This window comes from Gobio gobio (assembly GCF_949357685.1).
Source record: "Gobio gobio genome assembly, chromosome: 17".
Classification (NCBI taxonomy): Eukaryota; Metazoa; Chordata; class Actinopteri; order Cypriniformes; family Gobionidae; genus Gobio; species Gobio gobio.
Window position 1 is genome coordinate 7,563,692 of NC_137110.1, and position 17,706 is coordinate 7,581,397.

The window sequence follows — 17,706 nt, forward strand, 5'->3', positions numbered from 1 at the left end:
CTGTGAACATAGGAGCTCAGCTCAACTTCGCGGCTGAGACACGAATAGACTATTAAAGGGTTAGTTCACCCAAAAATGAAAATTCTGTTATTAATTACTTACCCTCATGTCATTCGACACCCGTAAGACCTCCGTTGATCTTCGGAACACAAATGAAGATATTTTAGTTGAAATCTGATGGCTCTGAAAGGCCTCCATTGGCACATGCACTTTACACTCTCAAGACCCATAAAAGGTACTAAAGACGTCGTTACAAAGTCCATCTCACTACAGTGGTTCTACAATAACTTTATGAATCGGCGACAATAGTTTTTGTGCACAAAAAACCCCTAAATAACGACTTGTATAGTGATGACGATTTCAAAACACGGAATCATGAAGCTTCGAAGCGTTATGAATCAGTGAGTCGAATCAGCAGTTTGGATCGCCAAATTTCAGCAGTTTGGCGGTTTGACACGCGATCCGAATCATGATTCGACTCACTGATTCATAACGCTTCAAAGCTTCATGATTCCGTGTTTTGAAATCGTCATCACTATATAAGTCGTTATTTAGGGTTTTTTTGCGCACAAAAACTATTCTCGCCGATTCATAAAGTTATTGTAGAACCACTGTAGTGAGATGGACTTTGGAACGACGTCTTTAGTACCTTTTAAGGGTCTTGAGAGTGAACTGTGCATTGTGCCAATGGAGGCCTTTCAGAGCCATCAGATTTCAACTAAAATATCTTCATTTGTTTTAACTTAAAGCTTTTACTCTTAAACACAAAAGGCACGTCCACTTTAATAAATAAAGGAATATTTATTAAACAAGCCAGATCAAGAGCAGAAAAAACGTTCTCACAATTAAATAAATACAGCAAACTAGCCTACTTCAATCTGTCTCTCTTCTCCAGTGGGTTGGGCTAATCCAAAAGAAGTGAAAACAAGGGGGGTGTTCTGAAGACAGACTGTTACCTGTGAAACAGGGGTGCTCTGAAAACACCCCCATTAGCAATTAGTGCTTTCCACCTGATGAAATGAACGCGGTAAAAAATCAGAATTTTGGTCGAGCCAGAACATATCGACTAATAATCGACTGGGAGATTACAGCCCTAGTGGATTGCAATATTTTATGTACAGCTGTGCTATTGCTCTGCTCATTCATTGCTAATTCTTACTGATGGAATGTGAAATCAGTGACGATTGGCCACCAGGCCACGTATATATAGACGTGAAACCTCCAACCAGTGGCCAGTATTTCATTTTCATTGTCCAGCCACTGTGTGTATACAATATACTGCAAAAAAAAGGAATACTTAAATCACACATTGGATCTCAATGAATGAAATATTGAACTTGAAAATCTTTCTTTATATACATTCTATAATTTGTTGAGAACAAAATGATGTGACAACAGTCAATGGAAACCAAAATCATCAACACACTGAGGGCTGGATTCAAACTCATACCAAAAATCAATGTAAAAAACTGAAGTTACAGGCTGATCCATCTTGCATGAAGTTCATTACAGCAACTCATAATGCAAGTCAGTAGTGTGTAGTATGGCCCTCACGACAACATCAGGGCAGGATTTCATCCTGGTCTCTAAAAGCAGTAAGGGATCCATTGGCTAGCATGTGCAGGACCCTCCAAGGATATTCCTCCCCAGACCATTACTGACCCAGTGCCAAGCCGGTCATGCTGGATGATGTTGTAGCATAACGTTCTCCACGGCATCTCCAGACTCTTTCACATTTGTCACATGTGCTCAGTGTGAACCTGCTCTCATCCGTGAAGAGAACGAGGCGCCAATGTCAGACTTGAATTCTGGTGTTCTCTAGCAATTGCCAGTCAAGCTGCACAGTGCTGAGCTGCGAGCACACGTCCCACTAGAGAACGTCAGGCCCTCATGCCACCCTCATGAAGTCTGTTTCTGACAGGTTGGTCAGAAACATGCACACCAGTATCCCGCTGGAGGTCATTTTGTAGGGCTCTTGCATTGCTCCTCCTGTTCCTGCTCGCACAAAGGAGCAGATACCGGTCCTGCTGCTGGGTTGTTGCCCTTTTCCGTCCCTGTCCAGCTCTCCTCATGTAACTGCCTGTCTCCTGGTGTCTCCTCCATGCTCTTGAAACTGCTGAGAGACACACCAAATGTCCTTGCGAAAGCATGTATGGATGTGCCATCCTGGAGGAGCAGGCGACAAGCACCCTTACAAAAAAAATCATAATTGCGACTTTATATAACGCAATTCTGACTTTATAACTTGCAATTCTGACTGTATATCACGCAATTCTGACTTTATAACTCGCAATTGTGAGTTTATATCTCACAATTCGGAGAAAAAAAGTGTTTTTATTAATTTCGAGGTAAATGTAGGTGGGAGAGTGAATGAGCAGCGCTGTCTTCCACCCTCAACACCCACAACTGAGGTGTCCTTGAGCAAGGCACCTAAGCCCCAATCGCTCCCCGGGCGCTGCAGCAATGGCTGCCCACTGCTCTGGTGTGTGTCCACGGTTTGCAGTGTGTGTTAGTGTTGTAGTACTCGAGACCGGTCTTAAGACCATTTTTTGAAGGTCTTGGTCTTTTCTCTGTCTCGACCACATTTGTACTCAGTCTTGTCTTGGTCCCAGACTAAGAGGACTCGGGATTTTGTTTCAAGACCAGTCAAGACCACAACTGCTGGGATATTAATAAATTGCCAGTGCATTGCCTGATTTATTTATTAACATCATTAATGTGATTGGATGTAAAACTTACTGCTTCAGATGCAATCAATAACTTAATTCTAATTTGATTTATTTATTGTGCTATTTCAGAAATTAATAATAATTGTGTCAAAAATGTCACCAAAAATTAATACAAATGCTCACAAAATTCAAGATATTGTTGCAAAAAGTTATTGTATGAGATCTGGATTTATACCGTGATATAATTAACCAATATCACAAGAGCAAGAGAGGTGTTTTCACAAATTTGAGCATGACTACAAATCTGCTATAACTTAAACATTATCCTCAAAATTATTTGTGCATTTGTAATTTACCAATTCAGGTGCATTTTCTGTATCACCTCTGTAGCGCAAAGATTAATTTAGTTGTTAATGATTTAATTTGATTGGTAACAGCTCTATATAGTGTCTTATTCTAATTGCATTTATTATAAGTTATATATTTCTCAGGTGGTGATTTATGAATTTAAGGAGTGCTGGTCTGGTCTTGGTCTTGGTCTCAACACACATTGGTCTTGGTATCGACTTGGTCTCGGATTAGGTGGTCTTGACTACAACACTAGTGTGTGTGTGTGTGTGTGTGTGTGTGTTTTTCACTACTCACTGCTCCTAATGTGTATGCACTAATGCAGATTCTGAGTATGGGTTGTCATTGGCCTTCACATCACGGCACGTCATGTGATATAACCTTTATAAGACAAAAATTCCATTCCGTTTTCCACATTAATCTGAATTCAGGAGAGCATCTGCAGTAAAGATCATATTAGATCACTGCTGTAAAGAGTTTGACGTTTGTCTCACCTGCAAACATATACACACACGGCTATACATCACAGTAGACTTATCTCTGACATGTAGAATATTAAGTACACATACTCTCACTGGTGCCCCATTCACACTTACAGGGATAAAATCACTGGAGGTCAATGCTAAAAGTCAGCGAGCTGAATGCGTCATCCAGCGGGTCACTGTTTGGAGTCTCATTGTTAGTTGCCACACTGTTGTTGAGCTCTGTGTGTTTCGCTCTCATTGAAAGTGAATGATGTCTGGTTGCGATTTCACTGCAAATCACTGTCATTGTAAACGTGTAACTCCTTAAAGTCACCATGAAATCCAAATTGACATTTATATACAGAATGTTGCAATGTTTATTATAAAAAATGTATCCTTGCACATCATTATTTTGTATCATTCATATGCACACGTAATCATGTAAAACGTTAATCTCCCCTCCCCCTCCAAACAATGTTGGGGAGAGTGGGGCAAAAACTAACGCTTTTTGACTTTCTCAGTTTGTGTAAATCCACTTGGGGTTCAGAGTATTTATTTTTTCCCTCATTAATTGCACACATGTCTAGTACAATTATGTGGTTTTGTTTCATTCATACAGTGTATACTTTTCTCTTGATTTACCCCGAAAGAATGGAAGTGAAATGTGACAACATGCCCCATAGGTGGCGTACACTGCAACATGACCAAATGACAGCTTAAAATGTTATCTGATATAATAAGACAAACTAAAATATTTGTCAATAAAATTCAATTATTAACTATTTCAAATAAAATAATAGCATTTTTTAATAATTAAAAATATACAACATTTTTGAGTTTGACAGCAAACACACTTCAAAACACAGCTATACAGCATAGTTAAAAACATAATAATAATTCAGTATTTCTGAACATTGACTCTGTCCTCACCTTTTTCTCATGGTTACTCAATAGAATTCATAAAAGTATAGAATATAATAGCATGATATTTCTAATAGGGGCTCATTGTAACGCAGTATGACAACATGCCCCGCCTGCACAACTGGAATTTAAACACGGCTCGTGTCTTCTGCTGTTAGACCAGCATTAAAGAACTATATCAACTGTTAAATAACATATTACAATAATATCAGATTTGTCTTATTTTAAATAAACACAAAAAACAGAGATTTAAAAAAATTAACTTAAAGGTGCACTATGTAAAAATTTTTCAGTAAAATATCCAAAAACCAATAGGCCAGTGTTATATATTTTGTTCAGTTGAGTACTTTCAATATCCCAAATGTTTCCAACTATTTGTAAATTGTGAGAATTTTTATTTTAACCAAGGAACCGGGACGTGTGAGGGAGTCGCCTATCAATGGCATCATATCTGCGTTCCCCTCTGTTTACGGTTTTATTTTGCAGAAACGCTTTACTCTCACTGCAGTGTGAACAAGTGTCATAGCAGCCGCCGAGCAAACGCACAGAATAACGTCATAACATAATTTTCAACACACTCAGATGTCAACACACCGCCGACAGTGTCATAATAAAAGTCCCGCTGCTCGCGAAGCGTGTGTTGCGTTCATCTTATTAACAATCGCTCCAGCGGCCTTGCTCAGCTCCACAACACTCGGTCCTGCTCTGCTTCATACTACATTAAAGTTAATAATCCTATCCCTTAGGAGTCCTATCCCGACCACATGTCCCAAGATTCTGCGCTCAAACTTGGCGTCATCAAACTACGCCTTTGTTTGGAATAGGTGACCTCTAGTGGACCTTTATGTAAGAAATAAACTTTTGCTATGGTTAAATAAACAATTTTTTCTCTAAATAATGTTGATATGGAAACTAAATACACTAAGTTTCGTCATCCTCACGTGTGGAAAGTGTTACCCCGCGTTGGGTTGTGCCCCGCTCTCCCATATGCCTTGACAGAGGGTGGGACTAAATATCCTCCACATCTGACTGCAAACTGGCATTCAGATCTGCTATCATGTAGTTTGCAACGGCCAACTTGCTACAATCCAATCAATTACTGAAGGATGAAATCAAGTCACAGTTTTCTCATTCCCGAAGCCATTTCACGCTTCCGTTTCATGCACTCTTGCAGTTCATACAGTGAAGCGTGACGTTTGCAATGCCAAGCTTGTGGGTTTAATTTTCAGGAAAAATGTATGCCTTTAGAGAAAATTAAGTTGGCATTTGGATAGAAATGCCAAATGCATGAATATGAAAACAAAGACAGATTAAGTTCATTTGCTGCATACCTTTATATTTTAGACACTTGCAATGCAGTTTTATCCAAAGCGACTTAAAGCGCGTTCTAAATAGGACTTGAACCCATGACTTTTGGCATTGCAGGGCACAACCACAAACCAAACTATAAAAAGCAGACAAAAAGTCTATAAAAAAGCCATAATCCTCAAATTACTATGTGCTACTTCCTTTGATTAAAACCGCAATCACCTCAAATATCGTCTGGTCTGGATACTAAAGTTACCGCAGTAATCAGGATTGTGTGAAAGTACAAATTGAACCACGCTCGGGTTATAGGGGTCAGTTTCTTTCACTTTCTGCCTGTTGTAGATGTAATCAGTCTTACCCAGCGTTTTCTTGCTAGTAACTTGTTCCAGCCGCAGAGCTAGAGAGACCTGAACGGTCTTAACAGTGCAAGACTAGAACAAAATGGCTGGCCATTAATTGTTTATAACCACGTCTCTCTCCATACCCTGTTTGACCTTATCTTGCACCTGACCAGTTAAGTATATATGAGACTGAGGGTATCTCCAGAGTATTAGGGCGATTGCCGCCTTTGTGTGATTTTTCTTTCCCCAATCTCCTAATTGGTCCTAGCAAGGGTTATCAGTCTAGTGTCGGGTTTTAGAGATAAAAGCAGATAAAATTAAGGACACATCGTTTAGTGCACCTAGTCTGGACTGTGGTGTGGCGGTGTAACTGCTGAGGAGTTTTTCATATATATTTTAAGTAGTGTCATTGTTTATTTAAAATACATTACTTAATTATATAAATGGCAATGCATATCATTTCAAAGAAAACCAAGGAGGATCCGTTTATATTTTGCCAATTTGCACGCACTATTTCAAGTATCAAACTGTACTAAAAAACTGTTTAATTGCTTTGCCTGTGGACCGCCTGTTTGCTTATCTCTAAAAATGCAGAGGGAACTATATTTTTATGACAAACAAATATTGCGATATCATACTTCAGATATGACACCACTCAGTTGACCGTTATATAACACCTAGGGTTCGTCTTACATAACCACAAAACATTAACAGCATTCTCTTACATACTATATGCATAGTTTGGTATTTGGTTACTTTGCTGTCTCACTGCTCAATATTTTAGTGTCTCAACTGGACTCTCACCTCCAGACAAGAGTGCTTCTTATGACTCACTGTCAAATGACTGAAATCAATCATGTCTTGAAATAACGCTACCGATGAAGTAAACAAAAAATAGCTGATTCAGTGTAATTAAAGGGATAGTTCACCCAAAAATGAAAATTCTATCATCATTTACTCGTCCTCAAGTTGTTCCAAACCTGTATACGTTTCTTTCTAGATATTTTGAAGAATGCTGGTGACGAGACAGTTGACGGTAGCTAATGATTTCCATAGTAGGAAAAAAAAAATACTATGTGGGGTCCACATAGTCAATGGGGTCCATCAACTGTTTGGTTACCGACATTCTTCAAAATGTATTCTTTTGTGTTCAGCAGAAGAAAGAAATTCATACAGGTTTGGAACAAGCAGCCATATCACCCTGTCGCCCAAGACTGGTTTCCCACTGAAGCTAAGCAGGGCTGAGCCTGGTAAGTACCTGTATGGGAGACCAACTAGGAAAATAGGTAGCTGCTGGTATAGGTGTTAGTGAGGCCAGCAGGGGGCGCTCACCCTGTGGTCTGTGTGGGTCCTAACACCCCAGTGTATTGATGGGGACATCATACTGTAACAAGCACCGTCCTTTGGATGAGACGTTAAATCGAGGTCCTGACTCTCTGTGGTCATTAAAAATCTCAGGATGTCCTTCGATAAAGAGTAGGGGTGTAACCCCGGCACCCTGGTCAAATTTGCCCATTGGCCCCTGTCAATCATGGCCTCCTAATCATCCCCATATATATATACGATTGGTATCATCACTCTGTCTCCTCTCCACCAATCTCCACCAATCAGCTGGTGTGTGTGGTGAGCGTTCTGGCGCAATATGGCTGCCGTCTCATCATCCAGGTGGTGCTGCACATTGGTGGTGGATGAGGAGATTCCCCCCTTCTATGTAAAGCGCTTTGAGTGCCTAGAAAAGTGCTATATAAATGTAACAAATTATTATTATTATAACCACTTGTGGGTGACTAAATGATGACAGAATAATATTTGGGTGAACTATCCCTTTAATTTAAAGCTACACTGTGTGATATTTTCCCCCATCTAGCGGTTAAAAGGTATATGACCATCCAGTGAATTTTAGTTTCTGTTCTTCTCAATTCCGATTTCGTTTCAACTCCTACGGTGGCCGAATTAGTCCAAGATTAATATGGCTTCCAGTTCGACCTTGTCCACATTCGACACGGTGCCTGTGGGATATTCTGTGCGCAGTGGGATGGTTGGAACTCAACTGGCCTAATTATTCGGCTAGAAAGAACTGCAGCTAATCCAGAGTGAACTTTGATGATAGTAATGTTTATTCAGTCATCCAATTGCAAGGCATAAACAGGTTTGCGTGGATATGTACATAAATGTGGTTTCTGTGAGAGAACAAATAAGGATGGTAAATATACATACACAGTTAAGAACTGTATAAGTATACTTATAAGTTACATTTGTATAATGTAACCGTAAACCAGAGCTTATTGTACCATATATAGGCGCTAAATGCAGCTGCATTAAAAGGAGCGGAGCTGCCGCTGCCGCTGCTAACAAGCGGTGTCCGGTTACAAAAGTGTGTGCGCAGCTTTAACGTTAGCACTGCAGTGCGCTCTGTATAACAATTGTTAAAATGCCGATCAGACCTGATACATATTTCCGTCAACATACATTACAAGCAAATATTTTCTAAAAACGAATAAACATTGTTGATAACAAAATAACTGAATGATTATTCAAATAGGTGAGCATTACGCTATTGTATGTTGACACAAAAATACTTCTGAGGTGACATCAACTGAATTACGCGATGACACACTCTGAAACACATCTAACGTTACAATGACAATAACTATTATTACTTACGGAGTTATTAACGCACAGAAATACCACACAAGGAAAAACAGACTTTTGAGGAATAAACAAGCCAGGAAAACTCCGTATAACTCTGTTACTGGACGCAGCTGAGATGAAAACTCTCTGCACATGCACCAGACAAGTCTGAACAAGTTGACGCGCACATGCGCGAGGCAGAGAATTTTGTACAGTGCCATCGAGTGAAACGCAAAAGGCGAAGCTTGAATTTACGGGTATGTCCCTCTTTGGCTAATGTACTTTCAAGATGGAGGGGCAACATGGCGACCACCGTTAGATCCCATTACCTTATGTATTTTCAATGGCATATTATAAACTTACGAGAATACTTTATTACTTGAAAGAAGTAAATATACATTAATGAGCACATATATTTTTCAAAGAACTAAGTGTTTTTAGCTAAGAATAGACTAAAAAAGTTACACAGTGTAGCTTTAAAAATAATGAATTTGTATTAAAGGTGCACTATGTAAAAAATTTTTTTCTGTAAAACATCCAAAAACCACTAGGCCAGTGTTATATATTCATTTGAGTACTTAAATATCACAAATGTTTCCATTGTGAGAAAATTGCTATTTTATAAGGAACCGGGACGTGTGAGGGAGTCGCCTGTCAATGGCTTCATATCTGCGTTCCCTCGGTTTCTGGTTTTACTCTTCAGAAACGCTTTACTCTCACTGCAGTGTGAACAAGTGTCATAGCAGCCACCGAGTGAACGCACAGAGTAAAGTCATAACATCATTTTCAACACACTCAGATATATCTAATATGATAAACAGAGCTGCGTTACCTCATACTCATGACCGGAAAAGCGGAAGTGGCGCCGGCGACTGTGGCATAAAAAAGTCCCGCTGCTCGCGAGGCGTGTGTTGCCTTCATCTTATTAACAATCGGTCCAGCGGTTCCTCAGCTCCACAACACTCGGTCCTGCTCTGCTTCATACTACAGTAACCAGTGTTGGGCACGTTACTTTAAAAAAGTAATTAGTTATAGTTACTAGTTACTTCTTACAAATAGTAACTGAGTTAGTAACTGAGTTACATCATTATAAAAGTAACTAATTACCAGGGAAAGTAATTACTGCGTTACTTTTTTTTTATTTTCCAAATGTTTAAATATGTCAAATAACTTGGATGCCCCCAATATTAGATATGTTAAATTAATGAATTGGACACTAAATAGAATAAATTATTAATATAAAACATTGTACATTAATGTACACTATTGTAATGTTGCTGTGGGACAATGTGAGAGACACCTATCAAATTCAATGCATTATTGTAAATATTATCAGTAGGCCTACTATAGTGTAAATATTGTGTATTATCAGTACTATACTTTCCTTTGGTAGTGGAGCTCACGTTATCACCTGGGTTTTTAGCCTCTAATTTTGTGGCATATGATGATGTGAGGTGCTTCAGAATCACTTGTCACCGGCGTGGAGAGACTCTTTCTTCCTGGGCATATTGCACATTACATAAATATTCTTACCTTTCACCTCAACGAGGGAAAAGTAGCGCTTATACTTCCAGTTTGCGAAAGCTACCTTTGAAGTCGTTGGACCATCGCTGAATGTGCATATGCGTGTGCGTCATAGGTGTGTGTGTGTGTGTGTGTGTGTGTGTGTGTGTGTGTGTGAACCATAGACCGTGAAAAAAATAGGTGTGAACTCAACCTATAAACTTCAACCTTGTCTCCCACCCACCAATCATCATCAGTTATGTGTACCACCGCACCCACCCCCAACACGCATGGCTGGTGCGCGCGCACACGCACACGCACACACACACACACACACACACACGTTGCAGGTCCGACTGACAGAGAGCTTGTTCGGATGAAAAGCGCTTCAGTGAGCTCAATTATAGTAACGCAACTAACGCCGCATTTTTTTCCCTCAGTAACGCTAACGGCGTTGTAACGGGAGAAACAGTAATTCGTTTGATTACTCGTTACTGAAAAAAATAATTCCGTTAGTAACGCCGTTTATCTGTAACGCCGTTATTCCCATCACTGACAGTAACGTTAATAATCACATCCATGAACATGATTTCTGCCTTAGTCCTATCCCGACCACATGTCCCAAGATTCTGCTCTCAAACTTGGCGTCATCAAACTTTGTTTTGAATAGGCGACCTCTAGCGGATGGAAAAGTTACATAGTGCACCTTTAATTCAGAGGTTGCTTTAAAATATTTTAAGATATTAAAACCTTTTTTTGCAATAGATGTGTAAATATTTTACCTATGTTTTGATTCACAACTCAACTGAATAAATGGCATTTACATGCAAAGCATGTGATATTGGGGCAAAAATCTAGGGGTGTCATTTGGGTTTTGCTCAAATTATGACCTCTAAGAATGCCATTTAAGGTGTTTACATGGCAATAACCTTGTAGATCATGCGAGTAAACATGCTTTAACGTTTTTTTTTTTAATAAAATAAGAAACCATTTTGTCCATTATACGCAGAAAAAATACCTGTTAGGGGAAATACTGTAGCTTGATGGGCAAATGAGCGTATAGTGAACATTCAACTAAACAAAGTTTGATTTTATATCGATTTGAAGTTGGTAATTCATATCAGCTAAAGAAACAAAAATGCCCATTACGTCTGCACACTGTACATACACAAGATTACTACTCGGTCCACATAGACGGTGAGCTTTGAAACATTAATGCGTGCACACATACACAAACAAAATGCCCTTAAAGATTAATGTGCTCTCATTGTGGGATCTTACACTGTTTAGTCTCCGTTCCCGAAAAACTCCACAGGTCATGCCAACAAATCATGGTCACTCTCTCATCTGTCTCAGTGACCTGGACGAACCTTTTTAACCTCTTCAATACTGTATAAAAACCGTATGAACTCTCGAATGCTTAGAGATGATCTTGTGGTCTATGAATAACAATACCACAAAAACAATGATGAGAAGAACATTTTCAATTTCAATGTTTAATTTAATTTCTGCGCATTTATTTTATATTATTAAATGCTTATATATTTGACTAATGCTTAGACATAAGCATTACACACATATATGATAGTGATTTTTTTTTTATTATATAAGTGAAAAGTGAAAACATTTCTATGAATTAAGGAGAACGTTTTCAGCTTTTTAGTATGAATCTTTATTCAGTGTGCTAACTGTGATTCAGATTTTATGAACCATCTTTTTTTGCTTCAGTGCAAGCAGTGCATGTGTAGCTTTAATATTTGATTACTTTTTGTTTAGTTTTGTATGATAAACATATTTGATTTTGTGTTGGGTCGACACATAATCGTGCAATGAGAATCACACAACAAGTCCTTGTTAAATCACACAAAGAAGGAGCCATTACATTTAATATATATTTAATAAAAGGCACTCAGAATATCATGAATAAAATATAGTGCTTAAACAATCAAAATATATCATACAGCCATAGCATACATTCATGAGGTGCTAAATCCCATAATGACCGCATAACACTGGCATTATCACCTTCGTCGGTGGGATAATTGTATAAAATCAAAATAGAACTCTCAGGATTTATTGAACAATGACTTTCAATATTGCAATAGATATTTTGCTATACTATGACATAAAATGCATGCCTAAGGGAATATACTTATGATTCTTCCATTGACACAATGGAGGGTTGATTTAAATGTCATATTTCTACCTCTAGTCAAAGCATGATCATTTTATCAAATTCATAAATCTCAGTGTTTTCATGCATCTTTTACAACCGCATGATAAAAAGCATTTTAAGTTCTATATTGCAATTATACGTTAAGTGTCTGAAAAATGCAACGTTAACTGCTGGCATAAGTTTCATTTTCAAGCTTCCCTGAAAAGTGCTGTATTGCTTTGCTTTAGTCAGTGCTGAAATGCTACAATCAAAATTTGCTTTGGAAACAAATATTTTTTCAACTTTGCTTATTACAAAAAACATGCAAATGTGCAATATGTTTTATGCTAATAAAGCAGGACATATTCTCTCATAAAAGTGAATTCCTGCAATAAAGAAACATCAAATTATGGATTTCTATAGACATAGTGTAATCACAAAAAAAAAAGAAAAAAAGAAAACTGTTGTCATTATGAGCGTAACAGATCTTACTCTTACTCCAAAGACCGCAATTGAACACTTATGAAAGACAATAATATCTCATACATGAAAATCTATTGCAATCATGGTCAAAGATGGACATGTTTATCTGCATGATTCCATGACAAAAACGTTAATGTAATTGTTTTCACATAGCTATGAATGTTACTAATATGCTTGTAAGATAATGATTCCTGTTCTGTGTTGTGTAATGATATATTCACTGCAATCTTTTCCATCTTTTAGTAGTGACTGATTGTTAATTGGTTTCACTATACAGTACATGCACTGAGATCATGCTCTCTGCCAAGTCAGCTTAAATTAGTGTGATAAATGGAAATCTGTTCTTAAAGAACACTTGTTGCCTCCGCCAACAGAACCAACCTAAATTAAAGCGTTAGTTCACCCAGAAATGCCCATGATTTACTCCCCCTCAAGTCATCCTAGGTGTATATGACATTCTTCTTTCAGACAAATAAAATCAGAGTTATATTAAAAAAGTCCTGGCTCTTCCAAGCTTTATTAAAAGAGCATCTATCCATCATATAACTGCTCCACACGGCTCCGGGGGGTTAATAAAGGCCTTCTGAAGCGAAGTGATGCGTTTGAGTGAGAAAAATATTCATATTTAAAACTTTATAAAGTAAATTATCTAGCTTACATTTAAAAAAAAAATGTTGTCAGTGTCGTCAGATGTAGCGTAAGCATTTTGAACTGCGAGAGGCACTACACTTTTTCCGTTGAAGTTGAATACGGAAGGTGGAAGCTAGATAATTTACTTTATAAAGTTTTAATCATGGATATTTTTCTTACACAAACGCTTCGCTTCAGAAGGCCTTTATTAACCCCTCCGGAGCCGTGTGGAGCAGTTATATGATGGATAGATGCACTTTTATGAACTTCAAAAACGAAGCAACAATTCACTCATAAAGCTTGGAAGAGCCAGGACATTTTTAATACAACTCCAATTTTATTCGTCTGAAGGAAGAATGTCATACATACCTAGGATGACTTGAGGGTGAGTAAATCATGGGCTAATTTTCATTTTTTGTGTGAACTATCCCTTTAAAGCTTCTTTTATGTGTACACAGTTTGACCGACAAGTTTTGTTTTGAGTGGCTAACCCATGTAAATTCATGCTTAAATTCTTGTGCGTTTTCCAGCCATACATATCGATGTGCATAACAAGTAAGGCTGATAGTAGGCCAATGAAGCCTTAGTTAAAGAAGTAAGTGCTGTGTATCGTACTTGCTATCATCAGTGCTTTCATAAACATTCGGTCAAACAAGAGACAAGATATGACATGGAACTGACTGACATTGCCACGCAAAAGTGTGTACAAAACCTAAGTCAGCATAGAAAGAATTAAAAAAAACATCTCACCCTAAAGATAGAGTTCTAGTGTCTCGTTCTCTGTGTATGCTGACAAAAATAGAAACACAAGAGGTAATGTGGGACGAGCAGCAAGCAGATGCTGCCACAGCACGGTGGGTCATCCAAATATAACATACTTGCATGCGTAAGATACTGTATTTAAATTTAAAACAGGCCTGACTATGTATGACACCTACCAGGGCTGTTAGAGGAGACATTCGGTGACATTGAAAGATGGATAACAGTTTGGCATAAGCTTTTTCTCTTACAAGCAGCAGAGGGACAAAAGGTGATGTCAGTGCAAAACTCTAAAGGAACGACAACATCAGCAAAAGGTGGTGCTGGGTGGATGCTCAGAGTGCAGATTCATGATTCCTCTGCATTCATTTGAGGGACTCGGCAACACAGGCACTTAATCGCGATTAATTAAATGCTTGTTTTGACCTCAGTCAAACGCAGCCGTTTGCCTCGCAAATGATGACGAGTACTTTTTTTTACGAGTCTTCTGTGATTCATATTCCTTTTTCAGTTCAGTGCATTTCAGTTTGTATTACTGTAAAGCCTTAAAGGGATGTTCCTTAACATATTTTTTGCTTCCTTTTATAGATAGTGCTTCTGAGGTTTTATAGTCATCCATGTGTGTTTTTAGCAGCCTTTGGCTAAAACAGCGCCCCGTTCGACTTCTCCCATTGAAGCAGCCCATTCTGCAAAGGTACTGTTGGTATATGCATAGCATTAGGTATATATGTAGAACTCTTAAGTAAGCAGTTGTCAAACCATAAAACAGAGAGTTTCTAAGTGCATTGTTGTACAGTCGTTATTGCTAGTCTGGTGAAATATACCAATCCTTATGGAATGCCATTTTTTCCTGTCTGCCAATTCCCATTGCTCTTGTCCAGCGAGTAATTGCTTTCATACTTCTCCTCAGCGCTGCTTTTCTGATTTGCAGCAGCCTCAGCAGCAGCGTCAATCACGATTTTGTCCGCCTGCTCCGTTCCACGATGGTAGAAGTAGTTGAAGTTGGAGACGATGACGGGAACAGGAAGTGCAATGGTCAGCACACCAGCAATGGCACAGAGGATCCCAACCATCTTCCCCCCCAGTGTGATAGGGCACATGTCACCGTAGCCGACCGTCGTCATGGTGACCACAGCCCACCAGAATCCTTCCGGGATGCTCACAAACTGAGTATCGGGTTCGTCAACCTCAGCAAAGTAAATGGCACTGGAGAAGAGGATGACGCCAATGAAGAGGAAGAAAATAAGCAAGCCCAGCTCCCTCAGGCTGGCCTTCAGGGTTTGGCCTAGAATCTGCAGGCCCTTGGAATGGCGGGACAGCTTGAAGATCCTGAAGACGCGCACTAATCGGATGACACGTAGCGTGGCCAGAGACATGTTCTGGCCGGCGGTGGGGTCTTCTCCGTGGGTGGCCATCAGTTCTGTTATGACGGTAATGAAGTAGGGCATAATGGATACAATGTCAATGACGTTCATGATATTACTGAAAAACTCGCTTTTGCTGGGGCACACCACGAATCGTACTCCGAGCTCAAAACAGAACCAAATGATACAGATAGTCTCCACCACAAAGAAGGGGTCAGTAAAGACCGAGGCCAGGGCCTTAGGATGAGGAGTAGGGGACAGGAGCGTGCCGTTGGCGTCACGGGTTAAGTTGACGAGCGCGGGTATAAATTCACGTTCGTCGCGGAATTCCGGGAGCGTTTCCAGGCAGAAGATACAAATAGATATAGTGATGACAAAAACAGACACTAAGGCCACTGACCTGGCAGCGCTGGAGCTCTCCGGGTACTCAAAGAGCAGCCAGAATTGACGGTGAATCTCACTGGTTGGGAGTTGAGGCTCAGGGTCTTTGATGAAACCTTCATCTTCCCTGAACTGCTCCATGACCTCGTGCCCCAGTCGATAGAACACTATCTCATCCGCAAACACATCCAATGGCACGTTCGCTGGCCTCCGAATCTTACCTCCGGACTGATAGAAATACAAGATTCCATCGAAGCTGGGGCGGTTGCGATCAAAGAAATATTCGTTCCTCATGGGGTCAAAGTAGTCAATCCTTCTCAGGGGGTCTCCCAGCAAGGTATCTGGGAACTGATTCAAAGTTTTGAGCGTCGTCTCGTACATCATCCCTGAGATGTTGATAACCACTTTTTGTTCGCCGTCTTCGAGTTTCTCCTTTTCTACAAAATAGTCCTCGCAACAATCCTTGGCTACTTTTCCTAGGAGAGCCTCATTGGGACTGCCCTCGCTGTTCATCAGAACCTTCCAGTTGGAGATCAGACTGTTGCAGCTTGAAGTTCCTTTCTTGCTGAGTGTTGGTGGAGAGGCCGGTGTGCGCCTTGTACGTCTTCCTCTCAGAGGTGAGTGTGTGGGGGAATTTATGCCACAGGACCCGTGGTTTGGTTCCGGGGCATCTGAGGTGGGTGAGGTCGGATATCCCGAGTCGCTCGGGTCTCCCAGGTTGATTCCGATGTCGTCCAGGTTCTCAAAGTTGACTAGAGGAACTTCCATGGCCTCCCTCCCCTCCCTGGGGCTGAGCTCAGGCTCCTAACCCAGGATGAAATGACAGACCACCAGCCAAAAGCACAGGCCAGCCAGCCCACCGTGTGCCCACCTCAAAGTGCAAAGAGATCAGGGAAGATTCAGGCTGGTTCTGCAGCAGAGAGCCGAATCCCAAGGTACTGTCACCTGATCTGCAGATAAAGACAAAGGGAACAAACCAGTTGTGTTATTGCAAGGAAGGTAAGGTTGCACCTAGGAAAGAAAGCAATCTAAAGTAATGTAAACTCTACAAGACCACAAATAAAGATTTTATTTTTTAGCACCATTGTTTTAAGCAAAGTATAAAATCGTAGCTAACACGATGCACACAACTGCAGTCCATTCAAAATTAAGCATGCATATTATAGGTTGAAGGATTAATTTTCAAAAATTAAGATTGTCATCATTTATTCACCATCTTGTTGTGTCAGATGACCTTTAATTTGACAGTATAATTAAATTCTTGAGCGCGATATTCCACGTCTTCTGAAGCTTTGTATGAGGAACAGACTGAAATTTAATAGTGACTTTAACAGTCATCTGATCCGTCTGATGTGTTAACAAACCATTCAAACCTGTCTTGCTAGCTAAATCAACCAATTCATTGAAAAGATTTAACCCAAAGGAACAATTCAACAGAGATGTGAACGATTCCAATGAATCAGTGAGCTCTACTTTTCTCACAAACTCTCATTTGCACCAAAAAAAGAGAGCTAAAGCACATGTCATGATTTTATTGTCTTAATTAAACAAGTATTGTGATAGTTTTATGGCACTTTATAAGTTACACAGTTTTGGTACTATATCATTAGGGTGAGTAAATGATGACAGAATTTTCATTTTTAGATGAACTAATCCTAACAGATAGCATTTTAGTCTCTCCTTGAAAACTCCTTGAATGTGCCTAAACAAACATAAATAATGCATTTAGACTGAACTGTTTTCCGGCCC

At 39.6% G+C, this 17,706-nt stretch overlaps 1 protein-coding gene across 1 annotated transcript; it reads right to left on the reverse strand.

The window, feature by feature from the left end:
- Nucleotides 1-15,042: 15,042 nt before the first annotated feature.
- Nucleotides 15,043-16,725, reverse strand: LOC307140629 (potassium voltage-gated channel subfamily A member 10; the record flags this gene model as incomplete). Its single annotated transcript, XM_079840248.1, has 1 exon — nucleotides 15,043-16,725. One exon carries the CDS (start codon nucleotides 16,723-16,725, stop codon nucleotides 15,043-15,045), a length of 1,683 nt encoding a protein of 560 aa, XP_079696374.1.
- Nucleotides 16,726-17,706: the final 981 nt, after the last annotated feature.